The 21,066-nt window shown below is 34.9% G+C and overlaps 2 protein-coding genes across 5 annotated transcripts; both read right to left on the bottom strand.

Moving 5' to 3' along the window:
* Positions 1–40: 40 nt before the first annotated feature.
* On the bottom strand, positions 41–9,510 carry LOC122067513 (vacuolar cation/proton exchanger 3-like). Of its 3 annotated transcripts, none has more exons than XM_042631359.1 (14): positions 9,285–9,510; positions 8,983–9,079; positions 7,398–7,474; positions 7,165–7,289; positions 6,605–6,865; positions 6,451–6,518; positions 6,300–6,328; positions 3,515–3,711; positions 3,200–3,412; positions 2,867–2,998; positions 2,434–2,550; positions 2,307–2,360; positions 1,375–1,491; positions 41–252 (listed from the first exon to the last, which is right to left on the bottom strand). In XM_042631359.1, exons 4-14 carry the CDS (start codon positions 7,189–7,191, stop codon positions 112–114), a joined length of 1,356 nt encoding a protein of 451 aa, XP_042487293.1. In that variant the 5' UTR covers positions 7,192–7,289; positions 7,398–7,474; positions 8,983–9,079; positions 9,285–9,510; the 3' UTR covers positions 41–111. The 3 variants fall into 3 exon arrangements, with proteins under 3 accessions (XP_042487293.1, XP_042487294.1, XP_042487295.1); XM_042631360.1 differs by having other exon boundaries at positions 9,065–9,079; XM_042631361.1 differs by having other exon boundaries at positions 149–252; positions 2,303–2,360.
* An 8,016-nt stretch (positions 9,511–17,526) lies between these two features.
* Positions 17,527–20,220, bottom strand: LOC122067515 (disease resistance protein L6-like). Of its 2 annotated transcripts, none has more exons than XM_042631365.1 (5): positions 19,650–20,220; positions 18,446–18,623; positions 18,196–18,350; positions 17,994–18,111; positions 17,527–17,901 (listed from the first exon to the last, which is right to left on the bottom strand). In XM_042631365.1, exons 1-5 carry the CDS (start codon positions 20,150–20,152, stop codon positions 17,689–17,691), a joined length of 1,167 nt encoding a protein of 388 aa, XP_042487299.1. In that variant the 5' UTR covers positions 20,153–20,220; the 3' UTR covers positions 17,527–17,688. The 2 variants fall into 2 exon arrangements, with proteins under 2 accessions (XP_042487299.1, XP_042487300.1); XM_042631366.1 differs by having other exon boundaries at positions 17,527–17,895.
* Positions 20,221–21,066: the final 846 nt, after the last annotated feature.

Below are 21,066 nucleotides of genomic sequence, written 5' to 3'. Positions count from 1 at the left end.
ATGACATTTCCATGCAAAACCATCATCAACATATACCTAAACTTCATGAGAAGATCGAAAATAGTAACGGTAAAAGATCCAGAAAACATTAAAAATGATTTAATATTCAAATTATCTAAATGGTATTTGATACTTAATCTTGAAAATGAACTCACCAACTGAAGTAGGATCTACATGTACAAAGAAACTAGCTGCAACTATTAGATAGCAAAGAATGAGCATTAGCCCTTTAAAGTAGTTAGAAGTTCCCTCCTGCAAGTAAGAACATGAAGCACACAGTCCATGAGTCCGGAAAGTACCCTTGAATTTTTGGGGAGGGGGAAAAAAGGACGAGAAAACACAATATTTTGGAGATCTGCCTAAGATCTGCAATTTTGCACTGAATATCCAAACTTATTTGACAAAAGAAAATAACTCCAATATAGCTGTATCGGCTAATTTTTTATAAATATTCAATTTTTGAAATATATCCATGAATCACATAGAATGTTCCTAAAATTATCATCCTAACATCACCCACATCATGGACAATAATGAACAAATGGCACTATAAACATCTATGCATTGAGAAGGCAACATTCCTTTAATCTAGCCCTATTGTGATCCACAACTACAAGTAGCACCAAAAGACCACAATTAACATCTACATCTTTTGACCTCTTTGTGTAAGCATCAAAAGACCAAATCGCCAAGTACCTATAGTGTTTCTACTTATTGTCCCCTCTTTTCTTGTACAAAGAAGTGAGATGTTGCTATTTTCATCAAGGACAAAACGTCTTAGGTACTCATGTAGATATAACATTTTTTTCTTCCTTAAATTTATACTTTCCTGCTGATCATAGATGTTTAAAGCACCGATTTTAAATCTATAGATACGTTTGGGGCATAAATGCAGGTGGCAGGTTCATAAATATGGAAGAAGAAAAAATGTGGGATTACAAATGAACCCAAATAGGAATTCTACTTGATCACTAATAGAAAAATTTTGTAAACAGTGACTACACTAGTGAGGAGTGCTATGGTGCAAATTGAAAGGCTCCAGGAGGAGGACGAGGGACCAAAATTGAATATGTTCAATGTAATAATAGAAGGAACTAGGGTTTATCATTCAAAAGAAAATATCACCCAGAAAGAGCCTTTGGGAACTGGCCACAAGTAGTTGGGGATAACAATTTGCTGGCTTGAATAGTGTAACCAATACAAAGAGCAAAGAACCAGCCAAGGGAATGAACTCTTAAAGCTGGTCATTTACAGCTAGAAAAGTAGAATTTGACTATTTTCTATAAGAAACAACCACTGCTTAAGTTACCGGACAATGAACAGTTACTATCAATGTAAAGAAAATTTTATTTCTTAAATTCAGAACAGACAAACCTGCAGCAAGAAGGCTACAACCAAAACTGTTATAAAAAGCGTGGCCGTCTCAAAAAGTTGAAAGTTCAAGTCCATAGGGAGGCCCATGATCCATCCTATGACCACACAAAAGGGAATCTGCAGTAACATCAAAGTAACTTCTAAATATACTTACAAAAAGAATTAAAACAATGAGCTAGAAAACAACAATGAAATAAAAATAAAAGGGGAAAAGAAATAAAATATATACAAATCATAATTTTTAACTTCATAGATGCATCACACTTCCAGTATGGACACCACTAAGGATGTATTCCATGCTTTATCCAAATTAAGTTCACATTGATCTTTCTTATGGGGCTAGTTTTGGGTTTTATATGAACTATTTATAATCTCTGGAAGATAGTTTATGGACCGTCAGTTTTGTTTGGTTAGAAAGAATGAAAGTGAAACCCTAAATGCTGTGTAAAGAGTAGAAATTGCCTACCTCAAAATTCAGTCTTCATGTAATCAATCTCAAAATTCATTTTGAAGCTTACCAAAAGCCAATGGAAAACACTTTTGACTCAATGCAGCCACCTAAAGTTTGAGTTTATTCAACTGAAACCACAATGGGTTGATCATTCTCGACCAAAGGCTACAGAAAATAAACAGAATTTGAAAGGAAAAGGACAGAGAAAGGAATGGAAATTCAATTACAGGTGTTTAAGCCTCTTAGGCTACATTATTATGTCAAATTGGTATCACTCATAAGGATTACATATTAAAGTTGATACTTTACTTCTAACAATACTATAGATGCTTCTGACAATGTTTGCTTAGAGGCCTTACGATCTTGCTGTTGATATCATAAGAGTTGGATGAGAAATGGCTACATCTTAGGTTGAATGCAGGGGATTTCTGTCACTACACTAACAGCATGATCAGGCTCTTATGTTTAGTTTAGTACCTACCCCAAACATGGATATCTGGGTGGACGACCCGATTGCAACTCCCACGGAAATATCCTGCAGAAAAATATATAAGAAATTTGATAGTAACATGAATGAGTTGGAAATTTCCATCCATACGAGTGCTTACAAGCTTGTCTTTCATAGCAAACATAATGGCACTCGCATGCTCTGCAGCATTCCCTACAATAGGGAGTAAGATTACACTAATAAATGCAATTGGAATTTTCCATGTAGCAGACGCACCCTGCAAAAGCAACTCAACCAGAAAAGCACGCAATCAAGAGAGAGAGATGCTAAACCAAAGTAAGTTTTATTACACTGACTTTCCTTGTTTTCAAGAGAAATAGAAAGTAAATGAGATCCTCCCCACAAATTTAGGGACACATAAAGGAGAAAATACCAAGCTATAAGGAATATAGTGCTCAAAAAGAGATAATATAGTAAATAATTCACAGATGTGTTGTGCTAAGGAAATATAAAGTTTCTTGTTGAAGGCTTCAATTAATCAATCAAGAAGTGGGGGAAGGGGGTTAGAATGGATGGTGAATGAAGGATGTTACCTCTATGGTGTCAACTAGGTACTCAGAGAGGATTGATATCCAAGCAGTCAAAATTGAAAGCCATATTATTGACTCCCACTTAGAGATCTCTGGAACTTCTTCATCAGAGCTCCCCTCAGTTGAAGTTCCCCCCTAGGTCAAAGTTCATCAATTTGAAATCCACCCATGAATAACATATACAAATAAAATTGGACAAGTAGGAAATTATCAAACAATTATGAAAAATATATTATCAGCATCCATAAAGGCATAAACATACAAAATAATTAGCAGGTTATAGTTATAGAACAAGAACAAACATAGCATACGTCTGGAAATTTTGAAGAGACCAACCTCATCGACTGGCGTGTATAGATTCTTGTGACTCTTAAGCTGAAAAACAAGATAAGCAGCATATGCCACAAGCATAATACAGCTGCTAAACCTTGAAAGGGCTAACTCTGACTTTCCAAACTGTATCTCAGTGTGTGTGTAGTGGAGGACAGCTGGAAACATTAGGCCCATGACTGCCATCAACAGCAACCCCGAATTCACTACAGCTGTTGCCTGCTCATCAAGTATTAAAGGTATAACCATTACATCTTTCAGGAATTGCAACAAGAAGTATGCTGGAGAAAATAAAAACGTAGAGAAATTGAATATGCTAACCTTGTTAAACACCTGCTCCTTCTTACAGAAAACAATCCCACCGCTGAAGAATGCACAACCAAGCACCAGTAACATGTTTGACAAAATGGATCCTAGTAGTGACTGTTGAACCACACGCATCATTCCATTTTTCAGTGCATAAATTGATATTATCAATTCTGTTGCATTTCCAAATGTTGCATTCAAAAGACCCCCAACTGCATGTTCCAATTCAATACATTAAAAGCAACTCTAGAGATGTCATACCTGGTAAACTTAGATACATAGGTATAAGTAAAAACTAGACATGAGCACAGGCATTATAAATTCGGTTCGTGTGCTTATTTCCTTAGCTATGAATTTAGACAAGCCTCTGTATGAATTGGATATCAATAATGCACTCTTATATGGTAATCTACATAAAGAGGTGTATATGGAGCAACCTCCAGGGTATGTTGCTCAAGGGGAGAATACTCACAGAGTTTGTTACACGACAATTTATGATCACCTGGAGCCTCGTTCGATAAATTCAATTCTAATGTTAAAAGGTGCAGATAATCACAGTGTTATTATGATCATTCTGTGCATGTTCATCATCAGGATTCTAGGGTGATTGTATGGTGGTGTATGTTGATGATATTATTATATTTGGCATGACACATCTGAGAATACAAAGGTGAAATCTTATCTACTACAACATTTTCATATAAAATACTTGGGTTCCTCATGTATTTTCCTGGTATTGAAGTGCTTCAAAGTAAGAAAAGAATTAGTCTGTCACAGAGAAAACATGTGTTAGACCTCTTCTTTGAAATTGGTATGTTTGCTTCTAAATAGTTGGACTCCAATGGATCCACACTAGAAGTTTGAACATGCGATGATAAAGAATTTGATGAAAATCACTGGTATAGGAGATTAGTAGGGAAAATCATTTACCTTATTGTTATTATACCAGACGTATCCTTTGTCGGTGGAGTTATTAGTCTGTTTATGGAATCACTTAAGAAGACTCACTGAGAGGCAGCATGTCGAATCTTAAGGTATCTTCAAGGGGCTCTAGGAGAGGGGCTCATTTACTGACCTCATCAGCATATTGATTTGGTTGGGTACTCTAATACAAATTGGGCTGGTGCTGAAGGTGATAACAGGTCTACCACAGGTTACTATATATTCATTGGTGTCAATCTTGTCACATGGAGAAGCAAAAAAGAAAACAACTGTCGCTAGATCCAATGCAGAGGCTGAGTATAAGGCTGTGGCTCATATAGCAATGGAGTTGATGTGGGTGAAATCATTACTATAAGACTTGGGTTTCCAATTACTAAACCGATGAAAATGTTTTGTGATATTCAAGCTATTATTTATATTTCCAGTAACTCGGTGTTTCATGAGATGGCCAAACACATAGAAGTTGATTGTCACTCTATGAGTAATGCATTAATAATTGATACTGCATTTGTTTCTTCTATAGAAAGTTGGGTGATATATTTACCAAGCTGGGCATGGGAGGTTTATATGCTCCAATTTGAAGGGGAGTATATAGATATGTGTTAAAGGTTATCCACGATAGAGGGAGTGTCCCTACCTTGTTTTATGTTTAGTTGTAGAGTTGTGTTTAAGTTGGGTTTAGCTATTTCTGTTAGTCTAGTTATTTACTTTCCTTGTAATTAAACATAAACTCATAGTAGGTTTCCTACTAAGGGTCAATTTACCTTTTGTTATAAGTATTGGGGATTGACTACGATAGGAGTAATCTGAATCCTATCGTGGTCCATAGTTTTTCCCTCTCTTTCTCTTCTTCAAGTTGTGTAAGGGGTGGTTGTAAGTTTCTCGGTTGCTACACCCTAGACAAAGAGTTGATCCTTGAAAAGATTAAGAAAAAAATTGAGTAGCCAGTGACACTAGCTATCATGACCATGGGCCAGCCAATGGGCATCAGGAAAGTGGGCTGTTAGGACAAAACAAAGAGAAGAGGCAATTTCCATGGAACATATTAAAAGAAGTCTACAAAGGCCCTCTACATATATAGACTGTGAACAACTAAGTTGATTCCATGCATGAACAGAATGAAGTCACAATGTGAGATATTCTACTTTTCCGAAAAGGAAATGATAAGATTACAACAAAACATCTGTGAAGACTGCGGACTGAGTGAATAGGGGTTACTCCAGATGAAGTGAAGCTGTATTCTTCTAAATAAAAATACAACCCAAGGAAAAAAGTTAAGAGCAGACTAGGGCCATATTGAATTGTACCATGAATCTTCTATTTCTGGGAAACCTTCTAGGTTTCTAACAGATATACTTTAATGGGAATTGAAGTGCTCATAGGTGTCTGTATGAATTAAACAATAAAACAAATTTCTTGAGATTAAAATTCAGCTCATTATTAGAAAAGAAAAGTATTAGATGGTGTTTTCCAACCTAGGCCACCACTTCTTGATTATCCCAAATGCCAGGTCTGTAGCATTATTAACTACGTAAAAACTAATATTTCCCAGGAAGTCCCTCCTATTTAATTGCCACCTTTACCTAAGAAATTTATCCTTCCTCAAGAATATAAAAAATAAAATAAAGAAAACAGAAATGTGAAGGAAAATGCAGAAAGCAAAGTACAAAATATGTCATCAAACCACTTCTAAGATGTAATCATGTAACCACAGATGCACCACAATGATCACTTTCACTAGGAAATTATAGGCTTATAGCAAGAATTGGAAAGAACCATTAACAAGAGAGAGCAGATGTGCTCTAAAGGGGAATAATTCTACAGTTCATCCTTTGAAGTTACACTAAATGAAGCTTACCAGTAGCTCCAGTGAAGAATGCTAGCTGCCTGCATCAGAGAGAAAATCGAGCATTTTAGGAATTTGTCCATTGTCAGGTTGCATTGTGGAAAAAAATCAACACCAGCAAAAAAATACAATATCTCACTAGGGAGACTACATGAATCCTTACTCTGTAGCATAACCCAAACGTTCAGCCAAAGGAGTAATTCCCAATAGGCTGAGAAAGAACACCCAACCCTACAGTCCATTTGGAGAAACGCATCAAAACACAGAATATGTAAGACAACGTACCGAGCACACCAATGTAAAGAAGTGGAACTCACATGATGACCAGTGAAACTATGGACAATAATTGCCAGAGGTCCAAAAGGCATAAGTAAATTGATTTTGGTTGTGAATACTACAATCTTTAGGCTCCTGAAGACTCTGTCCTTCATATACCTAATACCACAAACCTGCGGACCTCCTGAAATTGATCCATGCTGGATTGTACTCAGAGAATGAACCCTGTTTGCAAGTGAAGTAGGGCTAACAAGGCTCTCATCCTCAAACTCAAGTACAGATCTTTCATCTAGTGGTTCCATCTGTGCCATCAATATCCTTGCATTAGAAAGCTTTTTGGAACAAAGAAAAAAAAAGGGGGGAGTCTTACAACCTATAACCGGTATGTTTCAACAATAAACTAGTAATCATAATTTATTGTTTTGCATCTCATTTGTTGGTTTAGCACCCTTTCTTTAATAGATTAAAAGATGCAATCAAGGGAAAAAAATTGTAATGGTCAAACTAATGGAGGTGCTATGGTAATTAAAAGCTAACAGAGAAGAGTGACTAATAAATTTGCTAAAATTAAAGAGAAATAGACCACAAGATGAAAGCAGACCTGATTCGTTTTTGACAACTTATCCATCTTCTACACAAGAACAGTGAGTAACCCATTCCCAGGCACAAGCATCAAAGGAAGTGAAAGGATACCCACAGTTCAGCTTTCCAGAATCGAAGGAAGCACTAAATAAAGTGGATTATCTCCAGTAAGTAGCTATCCCATTAAAAATATGAAAGGAAGAATGAAATTAGTTAAACAAAATTCAAATGGGCTGGGAGCTAGGATTTTACCATGAAAGATTTTACTTCTGTATGTGAAACAAAATCAAAATTCTATCACTAATATACCATGGCTTTGTATCTCCAACCTAATTATTTAAACAAAAAAAAAAAAAAAAGTTACTTAACTGAACATTAAAAAACTCAAATATAGGTAAACACTCCCAAAAGTCAAGAAGTCCCAATAAAAGTGATGCTTAATTCAAGGTGAAGCCTATTATTTTTTTAATCTCATGCATAAATAAATAAAAATCAATTTGAAACACATTGCAGAATAAAGAGGTAACAATACAAGAGGAAACTACTAATTCATTTCCAAAACTAACAATGAAACAGAAGGGTGGTCGATCAAAAATGAGATTTCATGTGTATGGAGTAGAAGAAATGTCAGAGAAAATAATCCAATCAAAAACAATATTGCACCGGATATATGATTATATTTGTTGTTAAATAATCTCTGGTTATAGACGAGGAGTAAAAGAAAGTTCAACAACAACATAGCTTCATCCCAACTAAAAGAAAGTACAAATAAAGCACTACATATTCTTGAAAATAAAAAAACAGAAAAAAACTACAAAAATTGACAAGAAGTATCTAGCATAAAGAAAATGAATCCACCAAATGACATAGCTCAAATGCACAATATGGATATGGTAGATAAGAAGCAGATAGAAAAGAAGAATTAGACAATCTTATTTACTTTTAATAAACTCCAATTTCAAAATGACCTCAAGAGATAACAGGAGAAATGAAAATTTTCATTCAAATTGGTAGGGTATAAATCAAATTGGGAGGGCACAAACACTCACAGAACATGGATCTGTACATATAAATGTATAGATCCAAGGAATGGGAAACTTAATATGTTGTTGGCCATATAACCTTCGTATTTTCTTTTCCTTTGATCCCCCCCCCCTTGATGTATCATCCTTCTGATGGCTGTTTTGTTTCTTTAGTTTGGGTCGTTTCCCTTGGCTAGCCATTGCGGCTATTCTGATGTATTTGTTTTGTTATTCTCTTTAATAAAATTTTCCATATATATATATATATATACATATATAAAATTTTCCATATATATAATCAAGAGCACCGGATCTTAGTATGCTTGAAAAAGATCTCAGGAATGCTCGTGAAAAAGGCAATCACTATAACAATGTAGAAGGTGGGCTGCAGGGAAGATTGCTCAAGAACAGGCTAAAAGAGAAACAAAAGAATGACAATAATCAACCATTTAATTGAGACTAACCATACGCCTAGGAAAATAATGACAGTGGATTAAATTGATGAAGAATGACAAGAATCTGCTAAATAAAAAGGAAGTGATGTTGATATAAACTTAATTCAACAACTATAGCTGTTAAACGAGTTCAACAATCGTGGAACTTCAAAGAAAAAGGAAAAAAAAAAAAAAAAAAAAAGCTAATAAATAACCTCTCATAGATAAATCCGAAAAGATAGAATTTTCTCTTTCACTCTTCGTAATAGCATTTGAATGAATAATGAATTAAAAAGAGGGGAAGAAGGATCGAATTTTTATTTTTCAGCAACATTATAGCAATGATCAAGATGAATGCATTGAAAATGGTCAAAAGAAGACCTGTGATTTCAAATGATACTGCAAAATCAGAATGGAATAATTTCGTTGGAATTGCTTCCATTAGAGATGACCAAAAGCATACCCGTACATTCAAATTCTGCAACAAAATCAAATCAACCGTTAGAGAAGGGAGAAAACAAATATATATAAATAATAAAACACCGTTAGGAAATCGAAAAGAGTCAAGAAATCAAGTAAACGCAAGAGATATGAAGAAACTGAAAGAATCGGCAATAAACCTAACAAACAAATTCAGAAAGAGAGAGAGAGAGATCAAATGCTGCAAGCAAGCAAGGACAGACCTTTCTGGTGAGGATTGTGGAGAAACAGGTGTATAATGGTTGGGAAAAGGGGAAGAGAGGTGAGAAGTTAGGGAATGTTGGAAGCAGAAACATCAAATCCTGCGTAGACAAACGATCCTCTTCTTGTAGTTCGTTGTTGCCATGTCTTGACTTCTCCGTCTTCTGCGTTCACTGTTTCTCTCCACCGTTCGTTTGTCGGTTTGTTGTTTCCGTTGTTATGTAATCACCTCTCCGTTGCCTTTCCAAATAAGGGTATCAGTCGGTTGATTTGGTCCGGTTTGATTTTATTTAGAATTAAACCAACTTGAAATCAAACCATTTAAAAAAGTTATCAGTTTTATTTATTTTATTTTTTTGATTGATTTTTCATATTGGGCTACTGTCAGGTTCGGTTTTTCCGGTCAGATTTCGAATTTGCATGTATACATTGGCCTATTTATCTGACTAACAAAAATAGAAGGGCAAGGAGGAGTTATAATCCCACGTATAATGGGGTGGATCAAAGAACTAGAAAGAAAATTATTATAGACAATAGATTTTTTTTTTTTAATAAAACATATCTTTTTATTTCAATGGATAATAAAGTTCTAAGCACCACCTGTGGTCAAATCATTTTCCTATCTTTCCTCTAAAATCCTACCTAATATGATGGGATTTTGGAGGATAAAAGTAGATATGTTTCCTTAATTGATGGATGATTGTCTTAGTTTCTCATCCTAGGCAACCAGACACTTGTCGATTCTTGAAATTTTATTGAAAATCTTATAATTATCTAAGGTTGCGTTTGGTCACGTTCTAAAAAAACGTTTATGGAGTTTTTTCGTTGAGAACAAAAAAATGGAATAAAACGTTTGGTGCATTTATGGTGTGTTTCTTTTTTTTTTTTAATAAAAAGTGAAAAAAAAAATGTGAATTTACAAAACGACAAAATGTAATTCTGTCTTTCCAATTTCGTTCAAAAAAAATAAAAAATAAAAAAATAAAAAATAAAAAACAAAAAACGACATTTTGACATAGAAACTGAAATTTCCGTTTTTGACACAAAACTTCGTTTCTATAACAGAAACACTATCAAACGCAACCTTAACTCTTTATGTCCATTTTATTATTTTCCATAAAAAATAATAGGATTTATCAGGATAATCCTAGTGCTTTAAGGTTTTCAGTAAATCATCGAGTTAATATTTGATTCAATCTCAATTTTCATTGAGTTTGATCTCTTTTTTTTTCTTTCTAACCAAGTCTTTAGAACCCAAACCTAAAATCAAATCATTAAGATTTGGTTCAATCTGAGCTGAACCAAAACTCATCAGTCAAGCCAAATTGTTTTTTTTTTTTTTTTTTGGTGGTGGGGTTTAAGAACCTTCCCTCGCATGGTCCACATCTCCATTGATATGAGAATTATTTTAGAAATTGATGAAAACGCGTTATAAAAGTCTAAATTCAATGTTGTATTGTAGGCAATTTTATGGAAAGAAAACGCTGCATGCGTGACACACAAAGTCTATATAAGTGTCTCTTTTTTCTATTCCTTTATAAAAATAAAAATAAAAATAAAAATAAAAAAAGGTCTTTTTTTGGATTGTGGAGACTTTACCAAATAGAGAAGATGATGGGGAGACGAGGAAACCATAAACTATTCCATGTACTTCACGTACGCACGAAATTAGGTATAATATTTATAAATACGGTTGAAGACTAAGCATAAACTGGGGGAATTATAAATATAAACAAAGTACGCAAACGCGTAACCGTGCTGACCTTCCAACGCCCTCGTGAAAAATATTTACTTATTTAATGAGAAAGTGACGGAAGTGCAATGCAGTCCTGAATCCTGAAATGGAAGTCATTTGTAATGGGTGGGCAAACAAGGGAGAGAGAGAGAGAGACTGGAGGAGGTGGTGGCGGCACTGCGGCAATAGAGTTGGGTTGTAGCAGTAGTGGTGGTGTACATGTAAAAAGGTTGGGAAGAAGTAAGATTCGATTTTCTTGTACGAAAGGACATTATAAGATTTGGGGATTCCTATTTTTCCAAAGTGTTTAGCTTTTCCACCGACAAGAGAGAATGATGATGCACAACAGAGGTAGTTTTGCTGGACTGCGACAAGGGAAAGAGATGTAGAAAGGGGCGAGACGGGTAATGATGTTAATGGATCATTAGTGATGCAGCAAATGTGGGTCGTACGGTTGAAGTGCTTTCCATTCCATCTGATGGTCATAATATAGTTGTTTGGCCCATCAGCGTGCATCATTTTCCCTTTTGTTTTAACTTCTAAGGAAAAAAATGGACAAAGTTTTCCAGCACCGTTGGGTTGAACGAGGGGATGATCTAAAATCTAGATGATCTCTCTCTCTCTCTCTCTCTCTCTCTCTCTCTCTCTCTCATATCTTGGAATCACGAGGAGCTACAATGAATGGATTCATGTTCCTCGTAGCCTGATGAAAACTTGTTCCTTAAAACTTTACTTTCGATTTGCCATATTTTTCCTTAATAAGGGAAAAAAAAAAAAACTAATTAGTTGTAATTTGTTCTTCATACGAAAAAATTTACATGTGCCAATTCTAGGTATGGAAGAGATTAGGGAATTAGGTTTTATAATCTAAGGGGAAAACTTAAGATGTAAACGGATTGGATACAGATTGAATTCGGATCGGATGTGTTTGGATTCGGATATTTTTTACCGGATACAAATATCTCTAAACGCATACGGATGCATACCGAATTTGGATTTTCAACTACCTGTTTACTCTCTGACTTGTGTAATCTGGACTTTCCTTCCCCCCCCCTCTCAAAATAAATATAATTTGCTCTTAATCCAGCTTTCTAGGTTGTTTTAACTCTTTTCCTCAATCTCTAGAACCTATTTAAATTTCAAGAACCCTCAAAATCATTAATTGATTATTTAATCAGATAGGATAATTTGGATTTTAATCCGGATACCCTTATTCGGATACGGATACCCCTAAATGAACACGAATGCAAATTCGAATTCGGATTTCGACTATCCATTTACATATTTTTTGCACCTTTGGGTAGAGAGAAAACTAATTAGTTGTATTTTTTGTTGGTTGTTCATTGTTTTAGGAGGAGTGGAACTTCTTTAAGTAGATTTTTAATCTATGATAATCAACAATTTTACTGAATGCAATTGAAATACCATCGGCTCTGTTCGGTTGCAAGGGAAATTAAATGGAAGGGAAGGGAAATTTTCGTATTCATTAACCCTGATATTACACTAACTCCAAATCATTCCATATTTGATTACTAATTTCACATTACTTTGCATCTAAGTCCTCTAGATTTGAAAAGTAAAATAAAACGTACATCTAAAAATATCATTACTGAATATAATAAGAAATTTAAATAGTTTTTACAATTATGTTAGATAACAATTAGAAAAGTTTTGTTTTTAGCTTTAAAAATTTTAAATTCTTTTTCCTTTAACTTCCCTTATAACCAAAGTAGTCATCGTTTGCCAATTTAAATGGTGTATGGAAGAAACATATACACTTCAATAAAGGGATGCAAGATTGACCCAGTGAACCTGAGCCCACTAAGGTTGGGCTAGGCTAGGGTTGGAATTTTTTAAGTCTGGATCGAATTGGACTGGGTTAGGCTAGGGTTGGGCTCAAGGTAACCTTAACTTAAAAATGTATTTTGCATATATTTATAGATATATGAAAGATAAGGGCCATATATTAAGTATCATAATTACACTTAATATGTTAGGCTACGTTTGGTTGCAAGGGAAATGGGAAGTGAATGGAAGTGAAGTGAAGGGAAGTAAAGCGATTTTTTTTTCCCTTTTGAGTCGTTTGGTTGTAACAAAAGTGAAGTGAACACAAGTGATAACGACTAAAAGGCCCATTCCAAAAGTCTTTTGGTCAAAACAAACCCAACAGGTCAGTAATGCTCCATTTGGATCAAACCCAAAGTCTTTTGGTCATAACAAACCCAATTGAGTCGCTTGAGAGAGAGAGAGAGAGAGAGAGAGAGAGAGAGAGAGAGATAAGAGTCATGAGCAAGGTGAGAGTCACGAGAGTGGGAGAGAGATCGTGAGAGTAGGGTTTTTTTTTTTCTTCCTATTTTGGTGGGGAAATAAAAAGGAAAATTTTAATGATTAAGTGAAATTTTTTTCACATGTAAAATATATTTCCCTTGCAATCAAACATTTAAATTTATTTTTTCTGCAAAAAAAATTCTCCTTTACATAAAAAATTTGCATTCCCCTTGCAACCAAACAAAGCCTTAGTATTTCAATGTTTTGCTGAAGAATGGGTTTTAACAGTCAGAAGTTAATGCTATGAGACTGGATGAGGTTGCATCTAAATCTCCCAGAAAATAAATAGAAAACCAACCATGGAGGCATTCACTGCAAATTTGAGTTGTTGTAGCTTAGGCATTACAAGATGTTGTTGGTCTCATTGATTTGTGTGGTTGGAAATTAGAATCAAATTAAATATATATAATTATTTTCCCATATTTTTACTCATCGCCAATCTCAATTATTCCTCAAGTTTGCAACAACCTAAGGGGTAGCACAGTTGGTGAGTTACGAACTTAGTACGAGCCATAAACTCGGACGTCCTAAGTTCAACTCCCACCATCACACCTTGGGCCACTCACCTGGGGGTGTTTAGTGTTCTTGGATACCCGTCATTAGCAACATCTCTAAGATATGGATTTGGATCAGTTAGAAGTCTTTTGGTAAAATATGGATATAAAGTAGTAAGCACCTTAATATAGGGATCAACTTAAATAGCTGATCCTTCCTACTGTATACTGAGTAACTTCCATACTTTTTTTTTTAGGTAAAAGTGTAACCTCAATATTAGTGCATAATATGTTGGGAATATCAAGGATTAGAAGAGCCAAGTTTTCTAATGTTTGTTGGGAATATCAAGGATTTGAAGAGCCAAGTTTTCTAATGTTTATCTTCACAAGAAAGTAAAATGGAAAAAAAAAACCATTTCCAACATATTTGTATGATTGTGCTATTTTAGATCAGAAAATAATTATTTTGAATCAAATCAAATATTAAATCAAAGATGGAATTGATTAATACTCTATTGGCTTTTAAGTTGCAAGTTTTACAGTAGTCTCTTAACAGTTAAAAACCAACTTACAAAGTTCAAAACCACCCTAAAGTCACCATCGGCATTTGCCATTGAATGGATACTGATATAAAATTGCACCAAAGCTATCACAAAATTGTTTTAAAGTTGACCATTCACTGACAGTTAAACTAAGTACATCATCAAAGAAGTTTTGAAGTGCTCTGAAAATTAGAGAAATATCTACATTTGGAGACAATAGATCCAAAATATCTTCATAGTCCCAATTAACCATGTGCACAATTTATAATAATTTATTACTTATAATTACATCTATGGAGAGAGAGAAGAAAGGATAAAAGCCGCACAATTTTCTTCCATCAAGCCATAATTCTCATCTTCACTTGAAGAAAAAAAATGTTAATCATTTAGGCGTTTTGACAACATTTCATTTCTATGTTTTCTTATTCCCAGAAATGGAAAAATAGTATAAAAAGCATTTTTGACAAAATTGTTCTGCCTCACCGATTTTTAGAAAAATATATCAAAATTTATGCTTATTTACAATTCTAGAAAAGTCTTTGACGAAATAAGTTGTTTGACTTGTTTTATCATTTCTAGAAATAAATTTGAGAAAAAAAAAAAAAAAAAAAGAGATTGTTGTGCCCGATAAATCTCTCAAGTATTTAAACTTAAAAAAAGACAAACGAACCTTCTCTCATTTTTAGGCATCCGATGATACTGTTGGATTTTTTAGTGGTATTATGTTTGCAAAAAACATTTTGAGAAACAGATTTATCAAACATTAAAAAATCCGTTTTTATTTTTGAAAATGTAAAAAGCCGTTTCTACTGTAACGTTATCAAACGGTGCCTTAAGTGTCATCTGATAACTCTCTATAGTGTCCTATTTTGTAGAAATACAAATAGAACACAAATGTATCTGGCATGTTCGATTCATTTTTGTATTCCCACAAAACGAATCAATGAAAAGAATAAGATTAAAAATAGATTGCAAAAATACATAAAAGGTGTTTTCCTTGTTCTTTTAACAAATTGAAAGTTTTCCCTATCTAAAGGCAAGTTCCTCTTCCTTCCAAGAACCCTATCCCTACCCTGCCGCTCGAGTCTCTCACATCAAGGTTTGTCACCATTCTCTCTCTCTTCCCTCTCCCTCTCCCTCTCCCTCTCCCTCTCCCTCTCCCCCTTCCTTTTCGTTTCCTATGGACATTGTTGAAAGCCTGAAGTCCAAACCTTCGTGTATGATAAAATCCAAACCTTGTTCTGAATGTGCTTCTATTTTGTATGATAAATTTCAAACTCTATTTGTGAATCAATTCACTTAGGGCCGTTTGTTTAGAAGGGGAGTTGAGGTGAAAATATTGTCAGTATGAGATTCACATGTTAGTGGGGTGAAAAACAAGGATAATAAATATGAGGTAAAGTTTAATTTTTCTCACCCAGCAACGTTTGGTTGGATGAGAGAGATGAAGAGAAGAAAAGAGAGAGAGGGAAAGAGCGAGATGATGAGTACCATCACCTGCTAAATTCCGAGTTTAGAGCCAATTGTAGAGAAGATTTTGAAAGAATCCAGTTCAGGCCAAGCCCTTTGGATATAGTAAGAGATGGCACACCTTTGTTCAGAGTTCCACCACCTGCTAAAGTCCAAGTTCAGAGCCGATTGCACCCCATTTGTTCGTTCGGTTGCAGATGATCGGAGTTCAAGGCCTGCTAATCTATAAATAATACGTTTGACCCCCAAAAGACCCTCTCAGCCTCCGCCATTCACAAACCCTTTTTTTAACTTTCTCCGTCATTCTCTGCAACTGGAAAGACCACCTGTTAAGAAGCCTACTCCTAATCCCGTTGGTGCTCTAACTCCGATCACCCGATTTGCTGCCGACTTCCGTCGACAAAAGACCACCTGTCAAGAAGCCTACTCCCAATCCCGTTGTTGCTCTAACTCCGGTCACCCGATCTGTTATTACCAGCCAAACATCCGACGATGAAGATGAAGAGTCTGGTACAGAATTCGGTTCCGATTATAAACCTTCTCTAGAAAAGTCTGCTCGCCCCTCTCGAATTGCAGCTGGGAGCCTGGGACCTGTTGCAGCAATGGTGGGACGATGAAGGTTTGCCAAAGTCCCATCAAATTGGTGAGACTTCGATGAGGGCTAACTTGGGAGAAAATGATATTCACGTGAGCCGACAGGAACTTTTGCTGTATTTCTCCAAAATACCACACCTCTTAAACTGACAATTCAAATCTTGTTGGGGTTTTTACAAAAAAAAAAAAATAAATAAATAGAAATAAATCTTGTTGAGGTACAATCATACCATCATCAAATTATTGGTGTTTGATATCTTGTATTTCGTCAGAGTTTAATTCAGGAAGTACTGGTGCAGTATCTTGATGTCGTTACTTGATGTATGATGTTTTGTACTTTTCGGATTAAAGTTTTTCGTTATATATTTGTAACGATGATTTCTTTCTCTGTAATGCAAGTAATACTGAGAGTCTGTGAAGACGAGCACTATAATCCTATTCTCCATTGATAGTGAAACAGGATCTCATCTCACTGGAGACGTAGACAACCTTATCAAACCTCGTAAAATTTATGTGCATTGTTTGTTCTTATTTTTCCAGTATCTTCTACATCGTTTTAAGGTTGCGTTTCTACCCAAACTTCCAATGAAAAAAATGGACCCTAAGGTTTTGGAGTCTCTAAAACTCATTGAAAGCCCTAAAATTCACGAACCATCCTAGAATCATGGGTTTCTAAAGTGAGTTTAGGGAAGTTCAGCTCTACAAAAACCTTCATGTACATAGCCATATACATCAGGAATTGAGTTCTCCTTTTCTCATTCACTTCATTTGAAGTAATAACCAACAAAAATGAAAAAGGGAAATAGGAAAATGAACGCAAGTATGCACAAGATCTGCCAAGTGAAATAAAATCACATCCCCACAGGGAACCAACAAAGTGCTTCTTTGATGTAGAAATTGGAGTTGAGCCTTTTTGGGGAAATGGTTTCGAAAACTATTGAGAATTTCCGTGCCCGGTGTACAGGCAAGCTTTTTTTTTTTTTTTTATCCTGCAAATTCCAAAGGATTTTCTTTTCTTCCCTATATTGGAAATTTTCTCTAACTTAGATAAAGGGAACAAAGGGAGGGATACAATTATGTGAGCACATCTCAAACATTGTGAAAATTTATAAGAATAGAGAACATACATCCATCAAGATTCCATATGATAAACCATAGAGAAAATACAAGCCACAATCAAGAATATTTTAAAAAATAATAATAATAATAACTATGTAGAGAAAGGGTGTGTCAATGGCACTATTTAATCTTTCACTATTTTAATTTTTTTGTATTTTTTGTTTGGTAATTCTTCCACATCTGTGATGATGTTTGTATCAGCATCTCCTTCTTCAATAGCATCTGCAACAATGCTTTTTGATGTTCGACTGGACTTATTTTTTTCATCCATTTTGAAATAAAAACGATAATTTTTTGATAGACAAGAATGTAGTTTCTTTTGGTACTGCAACTGCAACACAAACAAAAATTAATAATAATAAAGCATACTAATATATTATTATAATTTAATATATTTGTCAAACTGAATCAACAAAGATATTTTTTTACCTTTTTTAATGATTTTGCATACTCAGTTGCCGAACATCCTGTGATCACTTTAATATCATCAAATAATGTGATAAATATCGTTCCGGTTGAATCTATGACATTGAATCTTCCCCAATACCTGTCAATGAAAACTAATTGTTAATTTAAAATATTATTAACATAAATTTGTGCTTTGTTAAAGAAATGAAGAAAAAAATCTTACTTTTTTGTATATCTTGTATCATCATTTCCACATCTGTCGCATATTGCGGTACCTCTCCGAAATTGTACCTTTTTATTACAATCTTTGCAGGCATTGTACCATGGTGTTTCATTTTCAAGCTTCGTAATTTTTCCTTCAATGTAATAATATGTATTCTGCAAATTTGTAAATGTTAAATATGTACCAGTTATATTCAACTCCAAAAAGTCTTTATTACCTTTTAATAATTTGAAGTAATTTATTTCCTTACCGAGAATGAACTTAATGGTTTTTCCATTAATTCTTTCACTGTAACACGTTCAGCTTCTTTGTCTTTCTTCTCAATGCCACTTATGCCACATATTCCATTAGAACAAACATCTTTGGAACCAGTTTTTAGTAAAGATGGTAGATGATTTACAACACGCTCAACTAATTTTGATTCATTCCTGAAATTATTGAGCAAAATGAAAAATTTAAGTTCTCAAATGAATGAAAATCAATTATTAATTATGAGAAAAATTGATAATATAGTATGAGCAACATGCATCCCTATATAAAAAGTATTCAAAAGTGGCAAAATCACACAAAGGCATTAGAATTACATAAAATAAAATTCTCTTTCATTTTCCTTTTCAATAAAAAAATATAATTTTATTTCTTCTTCTCAGACTTCATGACATGACATGACATGACATGGACATGAGAAGCTAGCGTAGGTGGTGGCAAAAATCTCACTAGAACACTGGGATTTTTACCCCAAAAAAAATAATGAGTCCTCTAAAATTATACAGTAGAATTGCCACTCTACATGTACATACTCTTACAGTGGTTTATGAAAGCCATAAGGGTGTCAATGATTAGTTCAGTCTAGTTTCAGTCGGCTTGAACCGATTTTGGTATGGGAATGGGATAAATTAAAACCAAACTATTAGGCCGCCAAAGTTTGAAATTAACTAGGTTCAATTTTGGTCTAGTTTGATTCAATCTTTTATAGGATTAGCTTAATAGATTCTTATTGGCCCGATATCAAGCTTTTATTAGTTTTTTTTTTTTTTTTTCTTTAGTTAAGTCTCAGTTTTTCTTAGCTCCCGTTTGTTTGATGGATTTTGCGGGGTGGGATTGTTGGATTGAGAATATTTATGTACTTTTATCCAAAAAATAGTGATATCAAAAGTGTTTGGTTGCTTTGGGGAGGGAAAGTGAGCAAATAACCCAATTTTCCTATCAGCCATTATGGCGGACAACTTCCACCACCCCACACCTTCTCAAAGTCCTCTGAAATGGGTGGGACTCTTACAGAATTCATGAGGAATTTGCAACGTCCTTCTCTAGTTCTTTTTTGTGGTTTTCTTTTATTATCGTTTTTTCAATCTCTTTTCAATTTGGGTAACTCGGTCGGCCCAAAAAATAGTAAACAAATAAATCTTTCCACTAGAATAAATGAAACAAAGTATGAAATAAAATGAGACAACCCATTTTCGACTTCTCCGAGAACCCATCCCTTCAGTTGCTTTACTTCTCTCAACGCATCCCTCCACTGCTCTGTGAGATGGGCTTCATATTTCTTCTCATGATTACGAAACGCTTCTTCAAAACTTCCGGTCTGATGTTCAACATCAGACGGGTCAACATCAAGGAATATTGGCAGAACAAGTTGACGGTTGGATCTACGGCACTCCAATATCTTGACAAGTTCCATCAAGCACCATTCGCTGTCGGCATAGCCTCTAGAGAAGACAGGTATAGAGAGTTTGGACCGTTGGATTGCATCGAGAAGTGTTGGCCCAATCTCTTCTCCCTCCCTCATTTTGTAATCCATAAAGACATGGATCCCTTCTCTGTTCAGAGCCTGGAAAAGGTGGCCAGTGAAGGTTTTGCGAGTATCTTTACCCCTGAAGTTGAGAAAAACATCGTAAGTTGAAGATCCAGCACTGGCAGTGAGGGCGGAGGAGGAAGCCTCGGCCTGTCCTGCCATGAAATTGAAGTTGCAGTCTTAGTCTTGCAGAGAAGATGTTGAAGGACCTCTCTCTTCTTATTCTTGGGTTTGTACTTTTATACTCGAACTGCGAGATGCTTCTCCAGAAAGTTCTATAAAGCGGGAATGTTACACTTTGATTTCAAAATTTGAATTCTGTGGCGGTAAACGACGGAAAAGGAGGCCTGAGTAGCCTGAGTAGCCTGAGAAAGGAAAAAGAAAACATCACAAGGCACTAGGCCAAACACAAAAGGATTAAAACATCAACTAGTTACCAGGACACTGCAGTTGGAGAATGAAAAGCAAGGTTCTAAAACTCAGGAATGGTCACAGACTGGATCGGATCATATGGGACAGATCTACCCCTTTTTTTTTCATTACAATTTTATCCTTGAATCATACATGTAGAACAGGTTCATTTAAGCTGATACCATTATGATCCATCTAATACGGACCGTTCCATTCTACTTTTAGAACCATGATTGAGAAGGAGCAACAATGTGCTCACTCACACTCATAGTTAGGAAATTCGGATTCGGGAATTATTCGGACGGAGAATTATTCGGAATAATTCGGACGATTAATTTAAGGATTCGGTCAAAAAAGCGGTCAAAAAATCTTATTGGGGTTTTTAAAAAAAAAAAATTTGTTTTTTTATTTTTTTATTTTTTATTTTTGGTTTTTTTTTTTAAATAATGTTTAAATGGACCGAATAATTCGGTTTAATTCGGATTCGGTCCGAATTATTCGCGATTTATATTCATTTTGGAAAAAGTCGCGAATTTTAAAGAATTTTATTTTCAATTCGGATTCGGTCCGAATTTTTGATAAAATTCGGAAAAATTCGGTTCGGCCGAATAATTCGCGAATTATTCGGCCGAATTGATAACTATGGTCCATGCAGGTGCACTTAA

This window comes from Macadamia integrifolia, unplaced genomic scaffold (assembly GCF_013358625.1).
Source record: "Macadamia integrifolia cultivar HAES 741 unplaced genomic scaffold, SCU_Mint_v3 scaffold2951, whole genome shotgun sequence".
NCBI classification, from domain to species: Eukaryota; Viridiplantae; Streptophyta; class Magnoliopsida; order Proteales; family Proteaceae; genus Macadamia; species Macadamia integrifolia.
The sequence above is the reverse complement of the archived record's forward strand: the minus strand, read 5'-3'. Positions and strand labels throughout refer to the sequence as shown.